At 48.0% G+C, this 21731-nt stretch overlaps 1 protein-coding gene across 2 annotated transcripts; it reads right to left on the bottom strand.

Annotated features, from left to right (window-relative positions):
• Positions 1–2763: 2763 nt before the first annotated feature.
• ACP6 (acid phosphatase 6, lysophosphatidic) lies at positions 2764–21602 on the bottom strand. 2 transcript variants are annotated; one of them, XM_058695427.1, is made up of 10 exons: positions 21253–21602; positions 13349–13477; positions 13103–13233; positions 12688–12767; positions 9892–9979; positions 8899–9031; positions 7688–7788; positions 5432–5527; positions 3600–3765; positions 2764–2961 (listed from the first exon to the last, which is right to left on the bottom strand). In XM_058695427.1, exons 1-10 carry the CDS (start codon positions 21466–21468, stop codon positions 2818–2820), a joined length of 1284 nt encoding a protein of 427 aa, XP_058551410.1. In that variant the 5' UTR covers positions 21469–21602; the 3' UTR covers positions 2764–2817. The 2 variants fall into 2 exon arrangements, with proteins under 2 accessions (XP_058551410.1, XP_058551419.1); XM_058695436.1 differs by lacking the exons at positions 2764–2961; positions 3600–3765 and adding an exon at positions 3777–4988.
• Between the last annotated feature and the right edge of the window lie 129 nt (positions 21603–21731).

Genomic DNA, 21731 nt, shown 5'->3' with positions numbered 1-21731 from the left:
GAGCATAACTAAGGCTGGACGTAGAGGGAAGAGAAGGGTCTGAAATCTTCTACATAAGCTAACATGGGAGGGCCTCTCTGAGATGGCAGTGAGCTGAGATCTGAATGAAGAGAGGAAGCTAACCATGCAAATGTCTAGGAGAGCATTCCAGGGAGAGGAAACCGCTTGTGCCAAGGCCCCAAGCTGAGGTGAGGCACACCGCATGGCTATGAGGCATACGAGGACAGCAAGAAGGCTTGCACAGATGGAGGACAGTGGGAAGAGATAGGAGAGGATGTCATAAGGTCCTGAGGACTATTATGATGACTGGCTCTTTCTTTGAGATGGGAAGCCGGGGTGAATTTCGAGAAGAGTGACATGGTCTGTTTTAAAAGCAACACCTATGCTGAGAAGTTGGGGGGGAAGGACAGGGCAGAAACGGAGACTTCGAAGAGGTAAGAGATGATGCCGAGACTAAGTAGCAATGGATGTCTTGAGAAGCGGTCAATGTAGTCTGAAGAGAGACACAATAGGATTTACTGATGCATTAGACGTAAGACATGAGAAACGGGGGCAACAAGGGAAATTCCCAAGTTCTTAGCCCAAGCAATGGCCCGAGGTGGTACCAATTAAACCTAGATGCGGAAGCCTGTGCGACAAGTAGGTTTGAAGAGGCAGAAATTAAGTTTATCGTGAACAATGGGAAGTTTAATATACAGTAAATATCTTAAATATCCACGTAGAGATGTTGAGTTGACAGTTGGAAATGAGACTAGAATTCAAGGGAAAGGTCCAGAGTGAAGATATAAATTTGGGGATAAATTTGTGTAAAAATATGTTAAACTATGGAACTGCTTGAGATCATGTAGGGAGGGAAAAGGTAGAAAAAAGGTAGAGAAAAGATCCAAAGACTAAGACCTGAGATACTCCAACACCTAGAGATTAGGAAAAGGTAGATTTAGCAAAAATTAAGAAGTTGAGAAATTTGAGGGAAACCAAGAGAGTATTTGTCATGGAAGCCAAATGAAGAAAATATCCCCAGACTGTTGATGAGAAGCTGAGTGAGCCCGGAAATTGGCTGTTGGATTTAGCACTCAGAGGTCACTGATGACGTTGACAGAAGCTGTTTCCATGCAGTGGTGGGGTGAATCACAGTTGGCTCAAGACAGAATGGGAAGAATCAGAGTCTAAATGACTTTTGAAAAGTTTTGAGACGTTTTGCTGTAAAAGGGGAAAGAAAAGTAGCAATAGTAGGTCAAAGATGTGGGAAAAAGTTGTAAGACAGATTTTACAGCACATTTGTATGCTAGTGAGAATAAGTAGGGTAGGAAGATAGAAGTAACAATGTAGAAAAAAGGTAATTGTAGGAGTCCGTGCAAAGCTGGAGGTTGGCCTTAGATAGGAGTGGGATGGTTCATTCTTAGTAACAGGACAGAAGGCCTTATGGGCACCAATGCATGTGAGTTAAGAGATTTGGCAGTGGTCGGGGGTGAGCAATCTTCTGATTGCTTTTACTTTCTTGGCGAAATAGGAAATATAGTAATTAGCAGAGTGAGGATGGGGAGGGGACGATGACCGTCAAAGATAGATATGAATAGATTCAAACAACAAACATGAGAGACTGGTAGAACTTAACTGATTAGACACAGGAAAATGGGAGAGGGAAAAGACAAGAATGGATTTCTGCTTTAGCAACTGAGTGGACGGTGGAGGGGTCTTTCATTCAGATACAGAAGGCTGAGGGAGGAGTAAGTCTGAGAGAGAGGGGGCTGATTCTGACATTGAAAGTTCGGGGCCTATGGGACGTCCTAGTGGTCATGAGTGTCTGCAGGCCAGATGAAAAACCTCAGCTACAGAAGTAGGTCTGGGAGTTGTCAACACAAAGATGGTTGGAAGTGGAGAGGGTTTCGTGATTGCTGTTTTCCCTAAGAGGTAAAGAGATCAATTGGTTTGAGATGAGAGCAAGTTTGAAAGAAAGTCTGGGGAAGAATGAGAAAATTGGTAAGGAAATAGGGGGACCATCAGGTACCTCGGGGGGCCCAGTTAGAGGTGGAGTTCTTAGAGTGGCTCCAGCCTGCCACTGTGGAGCCTGCATCCTTGCTACTGGGGCTACAGCCACCAGAAGCCGAGTGTCTATCCCGCGCCTTCCAGCCGGGTCTCCACAGCAGGGCTCATCTCACTGACCAGCAATGTCCCCTGACCTCCAAGCTTACCTTTTGCCTACACACAACACCCTTCCCTCCTTGCTTTACCTGGTGAACTCCTACTCACCTCTCCTACTCAGATCAGCACAGAACCTCCCTAGAAGCCTTTCTTAACTGCTTCTCGGGCCCCTGCCAGCTGGGGCTAGGAATTTCTTCTCTGTACCCAAAGAGGTCGATACACCTCATCACAGAACGTAACACACTGCATTATCATCACTGACTTACTGCCTCTCCCACGGGCGAAAACAACGTGAGGGCAGAACCGTTCCACCTTTATAATGCCCACTACTTAGTAGGTGGCACAATGTATGTTTGTGAAATGAAGACAGGTAAAAAGAACTCGAGTCCCAAAACAACACAATTCTGCAGGGTCATGATGACCCTAGCCTGTGTCACGGCAGATGCTTCTGGCCATGGAAATCAAGCCACAAAATAGGAAATACCCCTTTGGTCTCAACATTACACCTCTCTTCCTTTCAAGAAGTGACCTCAGTATATCATACCTGCAGGAAGGAAATACCCTTAGGTTAAAATACATTAACCCTTGTTTCCTGCCTTCCCCAAACACGACAACCAGAGGCAGTGTGTTAAGGCATTTTATTGAAAAACCAACGCATCCTTTTGTATACATCGGTCACTCTCCATCTCCAAGTTCAATCACATGTGCTTGAGAGCAGAGTGTGTGGTATTTTTCTGGGCTCAAGGTGTAAGCTGACAGGGTGTTTAAGAACTTGTCCAGTGGACAGAGCTGGTCAGGGCATCCTTCTGGCACCTGCTCCTGGGGAAGAGACAAAACTCAGCGGGGCCACTGAGGACCCTGGCCTGCTGTTTTCAGCTGTGCCCAGAGGTCCGAGGAACTTGACCCAATGGTGTGTGCATGCACACACGTAACAGCCAGGAAGGCCCCACTAGCCGGTCAGCTTCTGGAATAGGCGCACCATGCCCTGCTTGAGACGGTCACTCAAGAACTGCTTCTTGAATTGACCGGGGAGACACGGTCACACCATACCCCTGAGCTGGGAGGCGAAAGTCTGCCCTGGGTGGGGGTGGGGTGCTCCAGCGCCTGACCTGGACAGCAGCTGAGGCACCGCACTGCGGACAGCACACTGCCTCCCAAGGACACCAGCATTAATTTTCAACACAGCCTCCCAGTCAGGATGCCACGTCCTGGCAGAGACACTCAGGAGGAGGGGGTCCTGTTCCTAGAAGGAGTCTGTAGCAGGCTCATGATAAGGCCCAAATCCCAGCCTGCCACCATATTTCCAGTTCTGCCCTGTCTCTGGGCCATGGCTGTGAGTCACTCTATTGGGTCCAGAGAGCTGATTGTACCAAGGAGACTCCACTGGGCCCAAGGAGGGAGCCTTGGCGGTAAAACCAGGTGAGCGGGGTTGGAGGAAGGGTGCCTCGCCACCTTACCTCCCCACGGTAATAGAGCTGCACAAACCACTCCTTAGATTCCCGGTGCTGGTAGAGTTCCATGGTTAGATCAACAGCAAACGGGGGCCATTTGTGGTCAAAAATCCCCAGGATGATTAAGAGAGGCATGAGGGTCACATCGTGAGCCGCATAGAGGTACAGCTTTCTGCAAGGAGTAAACAGTTCTCTATAGGCCTTTCCCTCAGGACTCAGAAGACCAGGATGATGTCTGCCTCCTTTGACACTTATCAGTGAGCCTGATGGAAAACTGCTTTGAAGTAGATGCTGGGGGAACCCTGATGCCACTCTCATATTTTCATGAGGAGGGATCCCCACTGGGATAGCTGGCCTTTCCCTTCCTGCCCACCTGCTTGCCCACCCACCCACTCACTCCTCCCCTGGTGAAGTTTTGAAGTAGAAACCGAGCATGGGTCGCTTGGTCCTACCTCTCTTCTCCCCTTGGGACCTGCCTGCCTGTGGCAAATGTCCCTCCTGCTCTCAGCTGTGTGATGAGTGTAGTACAGCATGCTCCTCCTTGCTGGGGAGGCTTGCAGTTCGGGGGAATTAAGTTCATTTCAAAGGAATATTAATAAGCCTGTTTGGCCTTCAATATATTCTCCAAAGGGCTTTAATCAGTAAGAAAGGTGCCATTTTTATCTTTATCTGCCCATCCCCTGTATCTATCTCTTTAAAAATCAAGGATTTCATGTGTTGACTTTTTTTTTTTTTTTAGTTTATTTCGAGAGAGAGCGCGCACACATGTGTGAGCAGGGGAGGGGCAGAGAAGGAGAGAGAATCCTAGACAGGCTCTGCTCTGTCAGCATGGAGCCCGTCGTGGGGCTCAAACTCAGGAACTGTGAGATCATGACCTGAGCCAAAACCAAGAGTCAGATGCTCAACAGACTGAGCCACCCAGGCGCCCCTATGTGTTGACTCTTAAACTAGAAGACTAACACTGGACCCTGTAGTATTCTACAGATACAAAGTCAAGGGGGGCAAGGTGGCCAGGGCCAGTGAGAAATGTACTGTCACTGCAGGTGCTGTGAAGGACAGGGAAGGGCACTGGTATGATCTGCTATTATAAATCTGGCCCAAAGTTCCTGAATGTTCCTATGTCACCTCACTGTCCCCTACTGTTCCCACGTTCGTGAATTTCTAGCTATGTACAATCTCTCTAAAGAAGGCCGCCTACAACAGCGCTTCAACAGCAGTGTGTGCATAAACCCCTGGGGATCTTGTTAAAATGCAGATCCTGATTCAATAGGTCAGTCCAAATCTAGAAGCTCCCCCAGTAGCGGTGAAGCTGTTCACCTGCAGATCACACTCTGTTCAGCAAATGCCCAGGACACGTCACATTCCCAATCTGTGCCCCCAGCCAGGTTCCAGGCACTACAAAGTGGCAACAGAGGTTTAGGCGCTACTTCCGACATTTAAAAACGCCTCGCGGATATCATACCCTTCTATACACTCGGTGAACGTGTTCGAACTAAACAGTCTATTCAGCAATTGTATCAGCATGATATCATAATTAGCTACTCTTTCACACATGTTCCATTAGTAAAAAAAAAGGAAAAATAAATTTAGGGTTCTTTCTCACTAACATAAAATTTTCAAACCATGGCAGGACTGCTGCAGCAGGAAGAATGGTAACAATGTTGTGAGCGTCTTTGGGACTCCTGGCCTCTTACACAACTGCCTACTGTCACTGACAACCTGGTTCTTGCCCCCCTAGAACCTGCCCCCCAGCCCCCCAGCCCCCCAGCCCCCGGCCCTTGCAGCCAGAGGCCTCTCCTGCCCTCGGCCGCACAAAAGCCAGTTGCTGTGGCAGGTACCTGGTCTTGCCTGGTGCAGTGGCAGGGTCCATGACTTTCCGCAGGTTGCTGTCCAGGATGTGGAGGAATGGGCCAACTGCCATCTGAAGGCTCTCCCTGTGGCAGGTAAACAACACTGAAGCAGCCGGCACACGGAGCTGCGGGCGGGTCTACCACCAGGACCTCATGAGCCCAATCAGACGGCGGAGGAGAGAGTAACCTGCGGGATGGTGGGGGTGGGAGGGGGGCGCGTGGAGCCACCTCTGGCGTGAGGGTTCTCTGTACACAGAGACTTCCAACAACAAAGCGCCAGAATGTGGATCTGGTAAGAACACAACTGGAACAGGAGTGGTAACCAGGGTAAGTCAGGAAGAACCAGGCCCTCAGGGAGAAAAGAACAAGCTGGGAAGGGCAGGGCATAGTGATTTCCAGGAATTCCAGAAGGCCCTTAGAAAAGGGATAGGAAGGAACAGCATCCCAAGCTAGGCTTCCCAGATGCCAGTCCTCCTCCTTTGGAGTGTAGACCACAAGGACGTGTCAGATGTATCTGATACAACACAAAGTTCAGCGGTGGTGCCTGCAGGGTTGGCACGGTGGCCACGCCACGTTCCCCCTCGGGCTTGTGCCTTATGATCACAGGGTGGCTGCTGCGGCTCAAAGCCTATCTCCAAGTGGTAAACGAAGCAGGAAGCTGAGCAGGAAGCTGTGCAGGAAACAGCACAAAGGCTTGGTCGTGGTGCCTCTCACTTTTTATCGAAGAGGACAAAACCTCTTCCAGAAATTCCCAGAGCCAAATCTGGACAAAAGGGAACGAGCTTATCATGATTGGCTTGGAGCAATCCTTTCATGGTGACTGGGTAAATACATGACCACCCTTACAATGTATATAATGTGTAAATAAACGGGAATGTTGAAGTAATGGATGGGGAGTAGGCAACCAATACCGTATGCGACATCTACTTTCCAGAAGAAGGTACACAGGCCAAGCCAAGTTGGCTGGCACTGTGAGGCCATCCAATTTGTCCTTGAAGAAACATTAGCTTTATGAAACCAGGGCTAACTGAAATGCAAAGAAGAATCAAGGCTTATTTAAAATGCTTTACACTGGGAGAAAACAAACTATGGCCATTGGCCAAATCCGCTCCACCTGCCTGTTCTATAAATAAAGTTTAACTTGGAATATAGCCATACCCACTTGTTTGCGTATCATCTATGGCTGTGTTCATGCTACATGGGCAGAAATGAGTGGCTGCAACAGATAATGCATGGGCCATAAAGTCTAAAATATTTACTAAGTGTGTGGTGGGGGGGGCGGGGGGGACAGTGAGTGGTAAGTTAGGTCTGGTGGGGCCACTTCAGGAACAGATGAGGGAAGGCGGCAAGTCACAGTGAGTGGAGGCAAGCTGGCTGGCACAGCTGGAGTCTTCTGGAGGCCCCTAGCAAGTACACAAGCGGACACACTGAATCTGAGCGGGAGAAAAGCAGCCAGGGGTCCTTACCCTTATGCAACAGACCCTGCAAATTCCTGAAACGTTAGCTGGATTTTGCTCACACTTATCTTCCCCAGGACTGATCCTCTCTTTCCCATCTCCTTCTCTACCAAGTTACCTATTCTGAGTGCAAGCTGGATATTCTTAACCAACCAGAAAAAGGTGTTTTGTTTTGTTTTATTTTTTAATTTGGTTAAGAGAGAAACTCTCCATTCTGGTAGGCAAGAAACAGGCCTTCTAAAAACAGAGCCCTAAGTATAAGCAACACAGAAAACACAGGACTGATAATCAGAAGAGCCGGCCTAAGTCCTGGCAGCTAGCTGAGCCTAGGTGAGGCTCGCACCTACTTCATCTATTAAGCCAGGACATGGACCCTGACAGGGAAATGACACCTACCTCATAGCGAGAACAGGAAAATGGCTTGTAAGTTGTAAACTGATGAACAAAGTCAACAATCATTATTATTCTGTCAGCTCTCCCCACCCAAACCCTTTGAAACTTAAAGTAAATGGGGAAAAAGTCAGTGATTAAGAGAAACTCAGTCGAGAGGTGACTCCTGGTTCTGCCTAACAGTGAACAGAAGCACCAGCTCACCAGTCCCAGCTCCAGAAGTATAAGCACGTAGGGCCGAACCCACTCAACAGGCCAGCAGAACAGGGTGATTCCCACCTCAGCACATGTAGAGACATGTGCTGGCAGGTGTGAACAGGCCTGGCGAACCCTTTTCCGCACATACAGGGAGGCCTGACCGAGCGTGACTTAGTGACGGTGGCTGAAGGCTTCTCACCTGTCTTCCCTCTGCATAACATACAAGGCTGTGTCCACAGCTCTCTGCTCAATCATCTGTGCAAATCTCCTCAGTGTGGGGCAGCTTGGGAGGCTGTGCACCTGGAAGGGCCACAGGGACAGTTTCACAAAGAAATGCTTCTCGTTCACTGAGCTCAGCAACTGACCAGCTTCCACAAAGCCTTCAGGGGCCTGTCTTCTCCCTGAGACGACCTCAACAGCCCCCAAAGCTACACCCCCAAGGCCCTTCTAAAGCAATTCCTAGAGATCTGGAGGCCCGGGGAGGGGGGGGGGGTTCGGGGGAGGAAGCTGTTTTTCCTCCCTTTCTGATGGTTTCCCATCTACTCCAAAATGAAAAACATTTGTATTTTTTTTAAACTATAAAAATAAATAAATAAAACACAGAGCAAGGAATTCGTAAATTTCCACATGGCTTTTATTTTCCCAAAATGGATTTCTAAAAAGTATGCCACGTAAACACTTTTATATAAACTCTCACCTTATAACCTGACATCTATATTACCCATAAGCACAGGGCATTTCTGCCTTCAGGGCACACTGTCGTCCGGACAAGAGAAGGAAGGGGGACCCAGGCTACACTGCACCGTTGGGTGTCTGCCTTTTGAATCTAGAGAAGGCTTTCTCATTGGGTGGTCTTCAGTATCCATTAGATAAAGAAAGAATCTATGGCTCGATACAATTGGGAAAAATAGATTTAAAGACTGATCAGCTTTCTTTACTTCTCAGATTCTTTAATATGCTGCTGTGTGTAGAGACTCTACACAAGGTGATATAACAGAGATTCCAAAACAGTTAGACAGCAATCCCTCCCTACCCATCACCCACCCTGCCCCTGCTGGCCCGGGATGTACACATTCACATCACAGGTATTCTGGGGAATGTGCCTCGAGAAACTCTGATCTAGAATTAAATGACCATGTGCCTAACCAAGTGAGGAGTCCTCCCTACATGGGCCCTATCCCTCCGCTCCCACATCCACCCCACTGCACGTCCTCCCACAGCTGCCTCCATAAAGGGAGACCTCTGCCTCCACCTTCACCTCCACCCCACACCCCTCTGCCCACACCCCTCCCCTCCACCCACACCCCTAGGCCACACCCCTCCGCCCAGTTCTAACTCAGGAGCCAGTAGGTCCAGCTGCCTATCCCCAGCCCCCCAACCCCCAGGGCCAGAGAAGGACAGTCACCCAACCTGCTCAGCAGCCACATTGTCAAAGAGGCTGAGGAAGTCTACTCCGTCATTACTGGCAATGCCCATCCCTTCCTTCACCTTTTGCAAATCCTCGGAGATTCCTGGCTGCAAACAGGCAGCCTGCCTCCGGCCTCTGCCAAAAAATAAAAAGGAAACCCTTATATTGTATAGTAATTAACAGTTTACAAAGTGTATCTCATTCATCATTTGGGATCTCATTTAATCTTCAATAATAAGACGTTGGGGTTAGCTGGTTTTAGTCCCATCTTACACATGAGTCAACTAAGGTTCTATGAATTCAAATGACTTATAAAATAAGTTAACAGGTACCAGAGCTAGAATAATAGCCTGGATTTCCAAATTCCACTCTAGCATTTTCTTCTATTATACCCAAAATGATACAACCATGGCCCTGCGGTCTGCTTGAAAACAATATTGTCTTCTGTGGAACACATACTACATAGTCTTTGTGCAGCCCAGAAATATCTGAATGCTGAAAAGCGCCCTGAGCCCAAACCGAGCCATTCTACAGGGCAGCAAGCTGGTAAGAGTAGGGAAATCTGGGTCTTCTGCTTGCCCATGTGGATTTGCAGTTTTATGACCTGTTTCATCGCCTTCTACCTAACCTGACAGTTTCGTCGGCCTCCTCGGAGAGTCCACGATGGCCGAGAGGACAATAGTTTGTAAAGGCAAACCCAGCTCGGGCTGTTGGTACTGGCTCTCTGGCCCAGCAGGTGGCCTCCTGCAGGCTTTCTGTACCTTCCCTAGAGGCCTCCCACTGTGAGCAAGACCTTCATTTCCCGGACAGCGATGGCAGGCCTGAGTGCAAAGCAATCCTTCCCACCACTCACCCAACACAGTAAGCCTGGGCAGGCCCTCAGGTCAGGCAGAGTCCTGTGAGCAGAAGTGCCACGAGGCTGGCTGTCCACCCACCCCCTACCTCTCCCTAGCACCCCCCCCCCCCCCAATTGAGCAAGAAGCCAGGGCGGTTACCTGGTTCTCTCCTGCAGGCTCCAGCAGTTCTGGTAGTTGGGGTACAAGACTTCAGAGCTTGCTTCATCAGTGTGGATGACGATGGGTCCTGGAAGGAAGGTGAGAGCACAGCCAGGAAGAGGCTTCAGCTTGTCCCTCCCAGCATCCCCACCCCCTCCTTCTCTTGTCTGCTTTAGGAGACAGATCATCAAGGTCACTGTTTTAGGACAGTAACTGCCTTGAACATGCCCTGGCCTTGCCAACAGCAGCTCTTCTATGGGCTGAGAAATGGAGAAAGCAAGGAGCAGCCTTGTTCTGTCTGGCACAACCCCTCCTATTGGGCCACATATGACTAGAGCAGGTACAGACCTGGATCAGACTTGGGCATTCTAACAAAGAATGAGCTGTCCCGGACTCCATCAGAACTAGGTGACTTTCTTGCCTCTTAAAGTCCAATACTATAGACCAATATAGTGACTCAGCGCATGACAATCTAAGGAAAGCCACCACAAGGCCACAAATCCTGTCAGACCCCACAGCCTTGCCTAAAAGGAAAGCCAGGTTTCCAGATGAACTGCCAAGAACCACATGTTAGACCACAAATAATGTTTCTTATTATACAGTTGACCCTTGAACAACCCAGAGGTTAAAGTCACCAATCCCCCCATGCAGTCAAAGATCCATGTATAATTTTTGATTCCCCTGAAACTTAACGATGATAGCCTACTGTTGACTGGAAGCCTTACCAATAACATAAATAGTTGACTAACCCATCTTTTATATATGTATTACATACTGTATTCTTACAACCAAGTAAGATAGAGAAAAGAAAATGTTATTAAGAATAAGAGAAAACATACTTTTATAGTTCTGTACTGTACTTACCAAAAAAAAAAAATTTATGTGTAAGTGGACCCATGTGTAAGTGGACCCATGCAGTTCAAACCCAGGTTCAAAGGTCAACTGTATACCTCACAGGAGCTCGCTACTACTCAGAGCTCACAAGTACCTTTATCCCCTCCCATCAATACCCAGAGAAGGTGCTCTAACACCTTCCAAGGCTTTGCTCTGTGCCAGAGATGGCAAGGGCCTGTGGCAGCTTCCTTTGCTACACAACTCAAGACCGACCTTCTCTAAATGGCAAAGAGACAGCTGCTGTCAGCAGCTCTCCGGAATTCACTCCAATCAATACAGGGTGATTAGGTGAATCTAAGCCCCAAAGAGCTATTATTCCCAAACAAAAATCTGACAGTCAAAATTCCAGTAGCATATGGTCACTTTACAAGAATATCAAAATTCAGACACACTTTGTCGGGCAAATGATCAGAGGCCCTCCCCAGACAGATGTGTCCTCTGAGCGGCAGAGTGTAAAGATGAAGAGTATTGGATTCTGAAGCCAGACTGCCATACTTTGAATCCCTGTTCCACCATTTACCAGCTGTGTGTTCCTGGGAAAGTCATTTAGCCTCTCTGGGCCCGAATTCTCTTATCTGTAAATTGGGGATACTATTGCCTACGGCCCCGGATTATTACAAGAACTAAACAAGTTAGTAGATACAAAGCTACTAAAAAAGCTTTGGGACATGATCAAATTGGAGTCCCAGGCCGTGCGGGTCCAGTGGCTCGTGGTGACACCACTTCCCTCCCTGTTGGGAATATGGGGCAGTCTCAGTCCGAGACCTGCCTGTAGGTCAGCCTGCCTTCAAGAAACAGCTTTCCTACTTTTGGTGTTTCAGAGGAAAGGGTATTTATTTGCCTCTTAGAAGCTGGGCAAGTGAAGAGCTCTCAGAAGGCCAGGCACTGTGGACTCTTCCAAAGCTCAGGGGATCCTAAGGGGCAGCCCCTCTGTTTGCTCTATGTTACTCAGACACACCCTGCTTGTGCTCAGCAGGCAATTTCAGCCGGAATTAGCAGCTGTATCCAACCCCAACTAGGGTAAGGCTGGCCTCCTCTGGCCTGGAGGTTTCTATTCTTTTACATAGTTGTTGTTTGTTTGTTTGTTTGTTTTTTAATAAGCCTGATGGCAATTTTATGTCTATTTGAGATACTACAAAAGAAGCTAAGAACCTTTGCTTTATAGCACCATTTTAGTATTTCAATATTGGTGAGGTCGTGAGGATATGAAACTCAGACTGGCAATTACATGTAAATTTCAGTCAAGTATAAATGACAAAATGAAGGCCCCTCTGACAGTCAAAGGCCCTCAATACATAAGATCCATGAGGCAAAATAACACATGTGGTCCTTGGTGGTGAAAAGGCTGGGCACCACTAGCTGCAATCACTCACCGGTTGAACATGTTAAAACCCAAACTCAATAGACTTTCTCAGTGAGGAAAGGCTGAACAGAATACTGTTAATACCATCTGAGTCACGCTGTGGGTTAACACCAAGACCAAGCCAATGGCAGCAGGCTTGGGTCTCGGCTAACTGTTCCTCCTGCCCTCCCTCCTTTTCAGCAGTGTCTTACCTAAGCAAAAAGCCCCAGTATTATTCATAAAAAGCCCCAGTATTATTCACAAGACCTGGCTGGGGATGCCTTAAGCGGCCTGGGTAGACGCTTAAGAGGAGAAGTCAGGGGCCAGAGGCACATCAGAGTGGCTGACACATCACCGTGGAGGCGGAGGTCAGGCCGGCAAGGCCAGCAGGAGGCCAGACAAGCGAGGGCCCATCAGAGTAGGCACGCCATGGAAGCCACGTGTGCAGGAGAAGAGAAACCGAAGGAACAGGCACTAAGAAAGAGAGGCGGGAGGGCTTTGGAAGGAAGAAGAAAAAGCTCCTCAGGGACAGGGCAGACTTCTAGACTCCAAACTCAAACCTTCTTTCTGACTTTGGAAAAGCCCAGCCAGCAAACATCGGGTAGACTCCAGATTCCGATATATATTAGTGGAACGAACACTGGAAAAAAACAAAAAGGTAGAGACACTCAAAAAAGGAAGATTTGATTCTATACACTGTCTCATCCTACAGAGCAACTGGGAGGCTTTAAGATCACATGAGGGGGGCTATGGGACTGGGAGGAATCCTTTCTCTGCGGGATGGGTGTCCCAAGGGACCCAAAAGCCAATGAACGTGATCTCCACTAACCACATGTTCACAGGATGCTGTTATATAAGGGGAACTGCCCCAAACTACCTTGGGTGAGAATGGGCACCATCCTGGGGGGTCAGTACAGGTTTCCTCATGTGTAAGATCTTAAAATGGAAGCCACGTCCCTTTTACGAGTGACTCACAAGACCTCCAGTGGATTGAAGGTTGGTGAAAGAAAGGGGATATCCTCCACATAGCTCTTCCTCAGCCTCTGTCCTAGAGCAAACATCTGCTGCATGCCCACATTAGTCAGCTGTCCAGCAAACATGCCTCCCTGGTGCGGGGCAGAAAGAGAAGCATGAAAATACCTCCCCGTCTGCTAAACTCAGCCCAGAGAAAACCATGGAAACTTTACAGGGGGCTTCCCAGGGCAGGGAGGCAACGCTCACCTTGAGTACGGTCTTACGGTACTGAGAGTCGAAAGGAGAATGTGGTTTCAGGCCACCAGCTAGATTGGTGACAGTGTAATCAAACTGAGTTTGGGGTGGGACGTCTAATAGCTGGAGATTCCACTCTGCCTGTTATGACCACAAAAAAACACAACACATTGTTTAGAAGGTTCTTGAAACTTACAGCATTAATAGCCAGAAGCACCTGAAGACATACCTGGGATCACAGACACTAGACTCACAACCTTCCCATGGGAAGGAAAGAAAGAAGCTTTAACTCTAGCTCCAATTAAAGGAAGAAAAGACAGTAATTTATTATTCCGGGTACCCTCAGCCCAAGCCCTGTTACTGCTCCACTAGCACTGGCTATTAAGACGCTGCTCTGGCACTAAGCCCAGACTGCAGTAAAGGGGAGAAGTCACCAGAAGGCCTGGCATGCAAATACTTGGTGAATGAATGAATGAACAAATGAATGAATGAAAATAATATGACCTCAGTGAGCAGACACTTGTAAGATTTTTCCAGGAATCAACCTCCAGGTTTCTATGCCTCCCCTGCCCTTAAGGACTTTAACTAATGTCCCTTTGCCTTCCTTTCATCCAGTTTCTCAAACAAGGGGCTGCCCCTTCTTCACCATCTTCCTTTTCTCCTTGCAGTCTGGCTCCTGCTCCACTCTACTGTCACGGTTTCAAAACATCCCCAGTAGCCACAGGTCTCAGAGCTCCAACTGCCCATGAAACTCTTACACTCGCTGAGTCAGATGTGATGACTCCAATTTTAAAAACAAAAATCTTTTCTTCTCCCATATGCCAGCTCCTCTCCCGAACACATTACGTCGCTCGTAATGATGCCACAGGTCTCCTAGGCCCCAAAACTCAAACCTCTGACTCTCCCCCACTACTCCACCAGCCGCACTAAACTCTATGGATCACTGGCTAGGAAAAAAGTCATTCCCAAAGGTCCTCCTTTTATCTGGTAAGAGTGTAAAACCTTACTACCTCAGGCAAAAGCGTGTGACTGACTCCCTTCCCTCCACCCCCACAATCCATACATAGATACAATTCCCTGCCCCCCCATTAATCTTGCTAATTCACTTTCATCATGTCAATAGTTGTTTCCTAATGTTTCAAGAGATAGGCACCTGGCATTCCAGGACTCCTACACCTCGGCGGAGCCCCTGTCCCCTGCCATAGTGTCACTGTGCCTCTCTCCTCCCGTCCCCAGATCAGACCACGCCCACTGCTTCCTCTGCATCTTCTTTCAACTTGCTTCCTGTGCTCGGAGGGACTCCTGCCCATTCAGCTTCTCTTCAAGGTCCAATGATAGCTCAAGTCTTACTTCCCTTCAGTGACTACTCTAGCTTTTAGTGCTTGTCTTCTTAAAAGTACGAGGACGGTGTTGTAGAAAACGTTGTGTGGCTAGAGAGTAAGTGTGGAGGGCTGGGAAGAAATGGTGAAGAGAGAGCGGGAGACCTGCAGCACTTAAAATCACAAGATCATTTAACTCAATTTCCCACTATGCGATTTCCTAGTCCTTTTAAAACTAACATTTGAAAACTTACTATGTCTTGTAGCACTGTATCTATCTTGGCCCCTCCCAGAAATAGCCCAGGGAGCACCACTGCGGGGGGGGGACCCCAGGTTCCATTCACAAAAAGGAAACCCTCCATCTTTCAAAGGACATTGTCTCAGTCCCACCTGCAGCCAGTCCTCCAGACCTGGGCCTCTTCCCCCACTGGAGCTGCAGCAACTGACATCAGAAGACTGGGTGTTCAGAGCACAGACCTTCTTCTTACCGTCCTGTAACTATGGCTCCTTCTTCCAAAGTTTTGATCCTGTAACTTGCCTGCATAAAACCCTTCCGGGGCTCACAGCTGCATGATGGCCCCCGCCTCTCCTTCTCTCTCTTCACCATTTCTTCCCTGCCCTCCACACTTACTCTCTAGCCACACAACGTTGTTTTCTACAGCACCGTCCTCGAACTTCCTAGCTTTTCAACCTCATGTTCCTTCTACCTGGAATTTTCTTTTCCCTTTCATCTGAAAAGATTTCTGCTTATTCCGCAAGACAGCTTAAACGTTCCCAGGAGCTGTGACAATGGCCCCATGATCTCAAAGTAGCCTCGGTGGCTCTTTTTGGTGGCCTTTACCAAACCATATCAGAAGAGCTCCCTTACTAGTCTGTCCTGCTCAGCAGTCCTGCTCGGAGAAGAGAGATTGGATCGTCGATTTACCCTTGCATTTTGGAAGCCCAGCAAAGGGCCCGTACACAGATGATCTGCCATACCTTGTGGAAGAAATCAAGACTGAGATAGCATGATCCTGCCTTTTCTAGGTTTTCAGGTTAGCAGAGACAGCAAGCTAGAATGGAAATGACGGCAGCACGAAAAACAGAAATTGTGTGCCACAAGAAACCAGATGAGGGCCACAGTGGTTCAAAGGAGAGACAGACCTCTTCTGGCTGGGCATTCAGGAAAAGTTTCATGAAGGGATGGCCTTTGAAGTGAAGACAATTTAGAAAAGCAAAGACCTGGACTTGAGAGTAAAAGGTGGGTAAGGAGAGACTGGTATTCAGAATTCCAAGAATAGGAAGAAGCTTGAGCGAAGCAGAGATGGCCAAGAATGCCATGCAGGAAAGAAGTGGTTTGATTTGCTTCAATCTGGGACCAGTTTTGAAACTTTTTTTTTTTTAAATAACAGCCCAGTTTGTTGTTGTTAAGTTTATTTATTTATTTTGAGACAGAAAGAGAGAGAGTGAGGGAAGGGCAGAGAGAGAGAGAGATGGACAGAGAATCCCAAGCAGGCTCCACACTGTCTGTGCAGGGCCCGATGCACAACTCAAACTCCCGAAATGCGAGATCATGACCTGAGTCGAAATCAAGAGTCAGATGGTCAGCCCACTGGGCCACCCAGGTGCCCCACAAAATTTTTAATTAGCAAATACCAAGTAGAGTTTAACTTTAGATTTCCACATACAAAGGCAAAAACTGGAGTTCCTCTAGTTGAAGCAGGAGTGGGAACACAGAGCCTTAGCCCCTCAGACCCTCCGAGGCCACAGGCTCCAGGGAATAGCTTGACAACCAGCAGCATAGATCATAACTAGAATGGGAAGTCTAGATGCGGAAGCCAACTCTCTGATGTCTGCAGAGGAGGGCCTAAGGCCCCATCTAAGGCAGTAGGAATAGAAGGGGTGGATGCAAGAGATTCGAGTCAAACCTGGCAAGTGAGTGGATAAAAGCTTTATGTGGGGGCTATGTTGGTAGGTAAATAAGGAAGGTTGAAGAAAGAAATTACGTTGGTTTTGAGCCTGGGTGCCTAAGGCGACAAGGGTAATAGAGGTCCTCCTCGACTAAAACTAAGGCCAACGCAGAAGAACAGACAAACTGCGTTCGGTTTTAGACATTTTAAGTTTGAGGTACCTTCTTTGCGTTCCCAGGGCTCCCAGCATAGGAATCTCTTTTCTCCTTTAGCACATCTTAAAATTATTTTATAGCCGAGACTGAATTATCCATCCTGGTAAGGCCATTGTCTAGCACAGGCTCTGATACCAAGTCCACAGGGTCTATTCAGCCTCACTTAAGAAATCTCCTCTTATTAGCGACATTCACCAACAGAGGATCTTTGGTGTTTCCCAAGAGATGACTCCTGGCAGTTCAGTTCATGACAAATCTACAATGCACGTTTTCAAATTTTTAAGACTACACGATACACTAGTTCCGTACATGGTGTCTAACCGCGCCCGCCCCCCCCACTCTCATTCTTGTTCCTGCTCTTCAGCTTCCGAGTTCATGGCAAAGACTAACTTTAAAATCTCACTTATTTATGCCCCATTTTTAAGAACTAACTTAAAGGAGAGGATAACAAGACCTAAAACAGAGTAAGACAACCCATTCAAAGTAGGCAAGAAAGACAAAAGCAAACAAGTATGGGGACAAAAACTGGATACGGAAATAAAGTTTCTCAAAAAGGTACACTCTAAAGGCCCACAGATTTCACTGTAGGTGGGCCAAAGATTCAGCGCTAAGCTTTCTGGCTTTTATGAAGGGAGAAACTCGATCAGCCAGACAAGCTTAAAGATAAAAGCAAGCCAACTGTTCAGGAGAAACACACCACTTCTAATGCGAACAGACAAATTCCTCCCAAGGGTCCTCATAAAGAGGATAGAGTAATATAATGAACATCTTTTCACTAGTCACAGCAACGAGTTCTGTGGGATTGTTTCTCATAGTTTTCTCAACACAGAATGATGGCATCTCACCAAAGCACATTTCTGTGAAGACAGTACTATACCGGGATTGATATGCTACGTTCCAGAGCTAAAAGACAAAATCTACATAAAAGTAAACAAAACCCTTCCAGGTGTAGATTTTAGAATAAAGCGGTGGTTTGAAACCTTGGCTGCACACTGGCATCACAAAAAAACAAAACAAAACAAAACAAAACAGCCCCATCCTGAGCTCATCACATCTGGATCTCCTGGGATGGGGCCTCAACTTTGTTAATGCTATCCAGTCCAGATAATTCTAAAGCTCCACCAGAGAAAATGTTGCCATGTCTGGATGCTCTGGGCCAGTTAAATCAGACTCTCCAGAAGGGACACCCAGGCATCAAGATTTTTGAAAGCTCCCCATTGGAGTCCAAAGTCTTTCCAAGAACAAGCAGTCATGAACACTGCTCCAGAGGAATGAATGGGGCTATTGGCACATCCTTCATGCCACGCTTCCTGAATAGTGAGTGCTTCTCTTAGCTGAGCTCTGGGTAAGTATTGAGTAACAATTAGACTAACAGTAGCCTTCCAGCTGGCCTACATTACCAAATAAATAGGAACCCAAATGCCTTAATCAATAGTGGAACTGAGATAAGCTAGACTTGACTTTATAAAAACTGGAGGAACCTGCCTGAGTTGGAGGCCATCTTGCTTAGAGGTGAACTAAGGGAAATCTGAAAGCAGGGCCACATTTACCTTGTGAATATGTACTTGAGTCGAATCTCATGATCAGAAAAAAATAGCCAACCAAGTTCCAGAGCTTATATTCCCAAGCACAGCTAAAGGAAGACAAATTAAGTCAACAGCCATTCAAGCCAAATGAAAACAACTCAATAACACACCTCATTTTAAACAATGCTGCTCTCTGAAGATTTCTGAGATAACTGAATGAAGTGACTTGTCACTTGTATTCATCCATTAACCAGTCACAAGCCTGGAAACATCTACCAAAGGCAATTTTCGTTTTAGAATTGCTACCAGGTGGTCCCTTCTGACTACAGTTAGTAACAGAACCAGGAAGATTAGAAAATCCCAATAACAACCGTTATCAAACTGGACCTTGGAAAGAAAACCTGAGAGAAATCATCCAGAAACAAGTTACAGGGAGCCAAAGACACAGGCTCACAGCCTAAATGGAAAGGGGTTTGGTCCTACCCCTGGCATTTGTGCTAATCGAAGATGTTTAATGCATTGGCCTGATGTCTGGAGAATGCGAGCAGGCAGGAGGTGACGTGCCTTCCCTAACTGCAAAGGGAGGCCATGGACTCAGATGCTTCTTACTTTGTGGCTACACAGACAGAAGAGAATGAAGTTGGCATTCTACCTGAGCTACAAACTGCGCCTTCCAACAGAATGGCAGAAGGTAGCCATCACACCCCCGCTAGCTCAGGAAGAAGTCCTAAAAGAATCTAAATCTTTCTCAGGCCTTAAGGGAGTATATATCCTGTATATACTAGGTCCAAGCCTAGACACTCAGACTTTAATTCTCTGCTACCACCGATAGCTTTGTCTTTAACGTGAGGAGTCTTCTATCCCTGTTACTTTCCAGCCTTTCTGTAACAAGAATAAACGAAGAAGGGGGGAGTGCACATGAGATGAGCGATGTGCAAAAGTCACAAGGAAGATTTAGTAAAAATACAAAAAGGGAGAGTAAGGGATTGAAAAAGCATCAAAAAGAAAGGAAGGAACGGTGGGGGGGGGGCAGGGGAGGAGGGAAGATGAGAAAAAAGAAATTCCAATACCAGATGGAAAGTGGTACAGCCATTCAGAAAGGCTAACTGGAAATCTGGTAGCAGAATTAAGTGCCTGCCAAAATTTGTTTATTCATGTGGGAGATGCTTTAAAGGTTTGAGTTCATGTGTGCCAGCTTTAAAAACCAGATTTTCAGTTGGACACTGTGAGGACACAACCCTAAGGGTTTCTGGAAAGCAACAATGATCATGAAGAGAATGCCAAATAATGAGGTTTAGACATCTATTGAACTTGCTCCAACATCAGCCTGGAGGACCAATTAATGCAAACGCACTCCACAGGTAAGTGTGACGACTGGGGGCCTGAGGATTTCAGGCTGCCTCTTTATCTTCGCTGGGAAGCCAGTTCTTCAATTACAGGCCTGCTTGCACCAAAGGCCAGAGACCTCAACTGCCTCTCTCCAAAAATCAAATCCAGGAAGGTTAATCATTAAAAAACAAAAAAACAAAAAACACCTATGGGCTCCTGGGTGGGTCAGACAATTGAGCTCAGGCTCTTGATATTGGCTCAGGTCACGGTCTCCCAATTTGTGAGTTGCAGCCTCCAGTGGGGCTGTGCGGCTGACAGTGCGGAGCCTGCTTGGGATTCTCTCTCCCTTTCTCCCTCTCCTGCTTTCTCTCTCTCTCTCAAAATAAATAAAACATTTTTTAAAAATAAATAAATAAATAAATAGAAACTATTTGTGCTTTAGTCATAATTACCCTGGCCAAACCTGGTAGATTTTAAGACATTAGAAACACAGGAGTAGCCAATTAAAAATGTTTTCCTACCTCAAATCCCTTCCACAATGGTTTTATTTTTTTTAATTTTTTTTCAACGTTTTTAATTTATTTTTGGGACAGACAAAGACAGAGCATGAACGGGGGAGGGGCAGAGAGAGAGGGAGACACAGAATCGGAAACAGGCTCCAGGCTCCGAGCCATCAGCCCAGAGCCTGACATGGGGCTCGAACTCACAGACCGCGAGATCGTGACCTGGCTGAAGTCGGACGCTTAACCGACTGCGCCACCCAGGCGCCCCCCACAATGGTTTTAGAAACCCAAAATAGAAAATAAGACCCAAGATACAGCACTTATTTAAAAAAAAAAAAAAAGCCTTCAAGGATCTCAAATGATCTCCAGCAAACTGAAAGCTGCTGTGATACCTGTTTCCAAAGATGTTGACCTCTGCTACCCGCTGTAATCCCAGTTATGGGGGTTCCTGCAACTCTTGACAACCTACAGTCACACAGAAATGCACTACACTTTCATTCTCAAGTTCACCCAAGTATCTGTTAGAAATGCAGCATCTCTGCCTCAGTCGGTTAAGCGTCCGACTTCAGCTCAGGTCAAGATCTCACGGTCCGTGAGTTCGAGCCCCACATCGGGCTCTGGGCCGATGGCTCGGAGCCTGGAGCCTGCTTCCTATTCTGTGTCTCCCTCTCTCTCTGCCCCGCCCCCGTTCATGCTCTGTCTCTGTCTCAAAAATAAATAAATGTTAAAAATTAAAAAAAAAAAAAAAAAAGAAATGCAGCATCTCAGGCTCTACCCCACACACCTGCTGGATTCGAATCTTCATTTGAACAAGATCCCTAGGCGATTTCTAAGCCCTCCAAGCAGCGCAGTGCTACCAACTGTGCTACACCACTGCCATCAATCAGGGGTTACAACTAGAAGTCCCCGGGGTGCCCAACATCCGGAGGGTAAGAGGAGGATGGGCGGCTAGCAGTGCCAGGCCAGCCCCTCTGCTCAAGGTACTGCAGTTTTCCTCTGGTCTGGATCCAGCCGAAATCCCGCTCGATGAGGGTAAAACTCCCAAGGTGTGTGTTTCGGGGCCAGGCGCCCGGTCCGCCTGCGGTCGACCGCCCGGTCCTTGCCCCACCAGTCCCGGCCCCGGCCGACCTCTCACCTGCTCCCGCGGGAGCGGCTTGAGAGGACTCCGCGCCCCGTGTCGGAACACGACCTGCACCATTTTCAACTCCAGCAGACTCCGGTCGACGGGACGCTGGCCAGGCGCCCCAGGGGTCTCGGCCCGGGCCACCCGCCGCTGGTGGACGCAGTACGCCAGCGAAGTCAAGACGCCCACCGGGGCCCACACGCGCACGCTGAAGACGCGGGTGATCATGGAGGACGCCCCTGGGCGGCCCTGCGGGGTGAGGCTGCACGGGGCGAAGACAAACTTTCCGCCCGCGCCGCGGCTCAGCGGCCGCTCCCAGATTCCCGGGAACCCGCGGGGGCGCACATCCAGCCCCCAGCCAAGCTGCGGCGACCGCGGCGACTCGCGGCCCTGGTGGGGGGGACCCCAAGTGGGAGCGTGGCGGGAGAAGCGGAGGTGGGAGCAGCGAAGACTCCCCGGGAGTTTTAACTCGGGTAGGGGTTGGCCGCTCC

Source organism: Neofelis nebulosa, chromosome 2 (genome assembly GCF_028018385.1).
Source record: "Neofelis nebulosa isolate mNeoNeb1 chromosome 2, mNeoNeb1.pri, whole genome shotgun sequence".
Classification (NCBI taxonomy): Eukaryota; Metazoa; Chordata; class Mammalia; order Carnivora; family Felidae; genus Neofelis; species Neofelis nebulosa.
The sequence above is the reverse complement of the archived record's forward strand: the minus strand, read 5'-3'. Positions and strand labels throughout refer to the sequence as shown.

Coding starts and splice junctions, on each gene's coding strand:
- ACP6 (XM_058695427.1), bottom strand. CDS start 21,468: ATGATCACCCGCGTCTTCAGCGTGCGCGTGTGGGCCCCGGTGGGCGTC. Junction 7,789..8,898: donor ACAATGTGGCTGCTGAGCAG/GTTGGGTGACTG, acceptor TGGCCCTTCCAG/GTGCACAGCCTCCCAAGCTG. Junction 5,528..7,687: donor GTTATGCAGAGGGAAGACAG/GTGAGAAGCCTT, acceptor TACCTGCCACAG/GGAGAGCCTTCAGATGGCAG.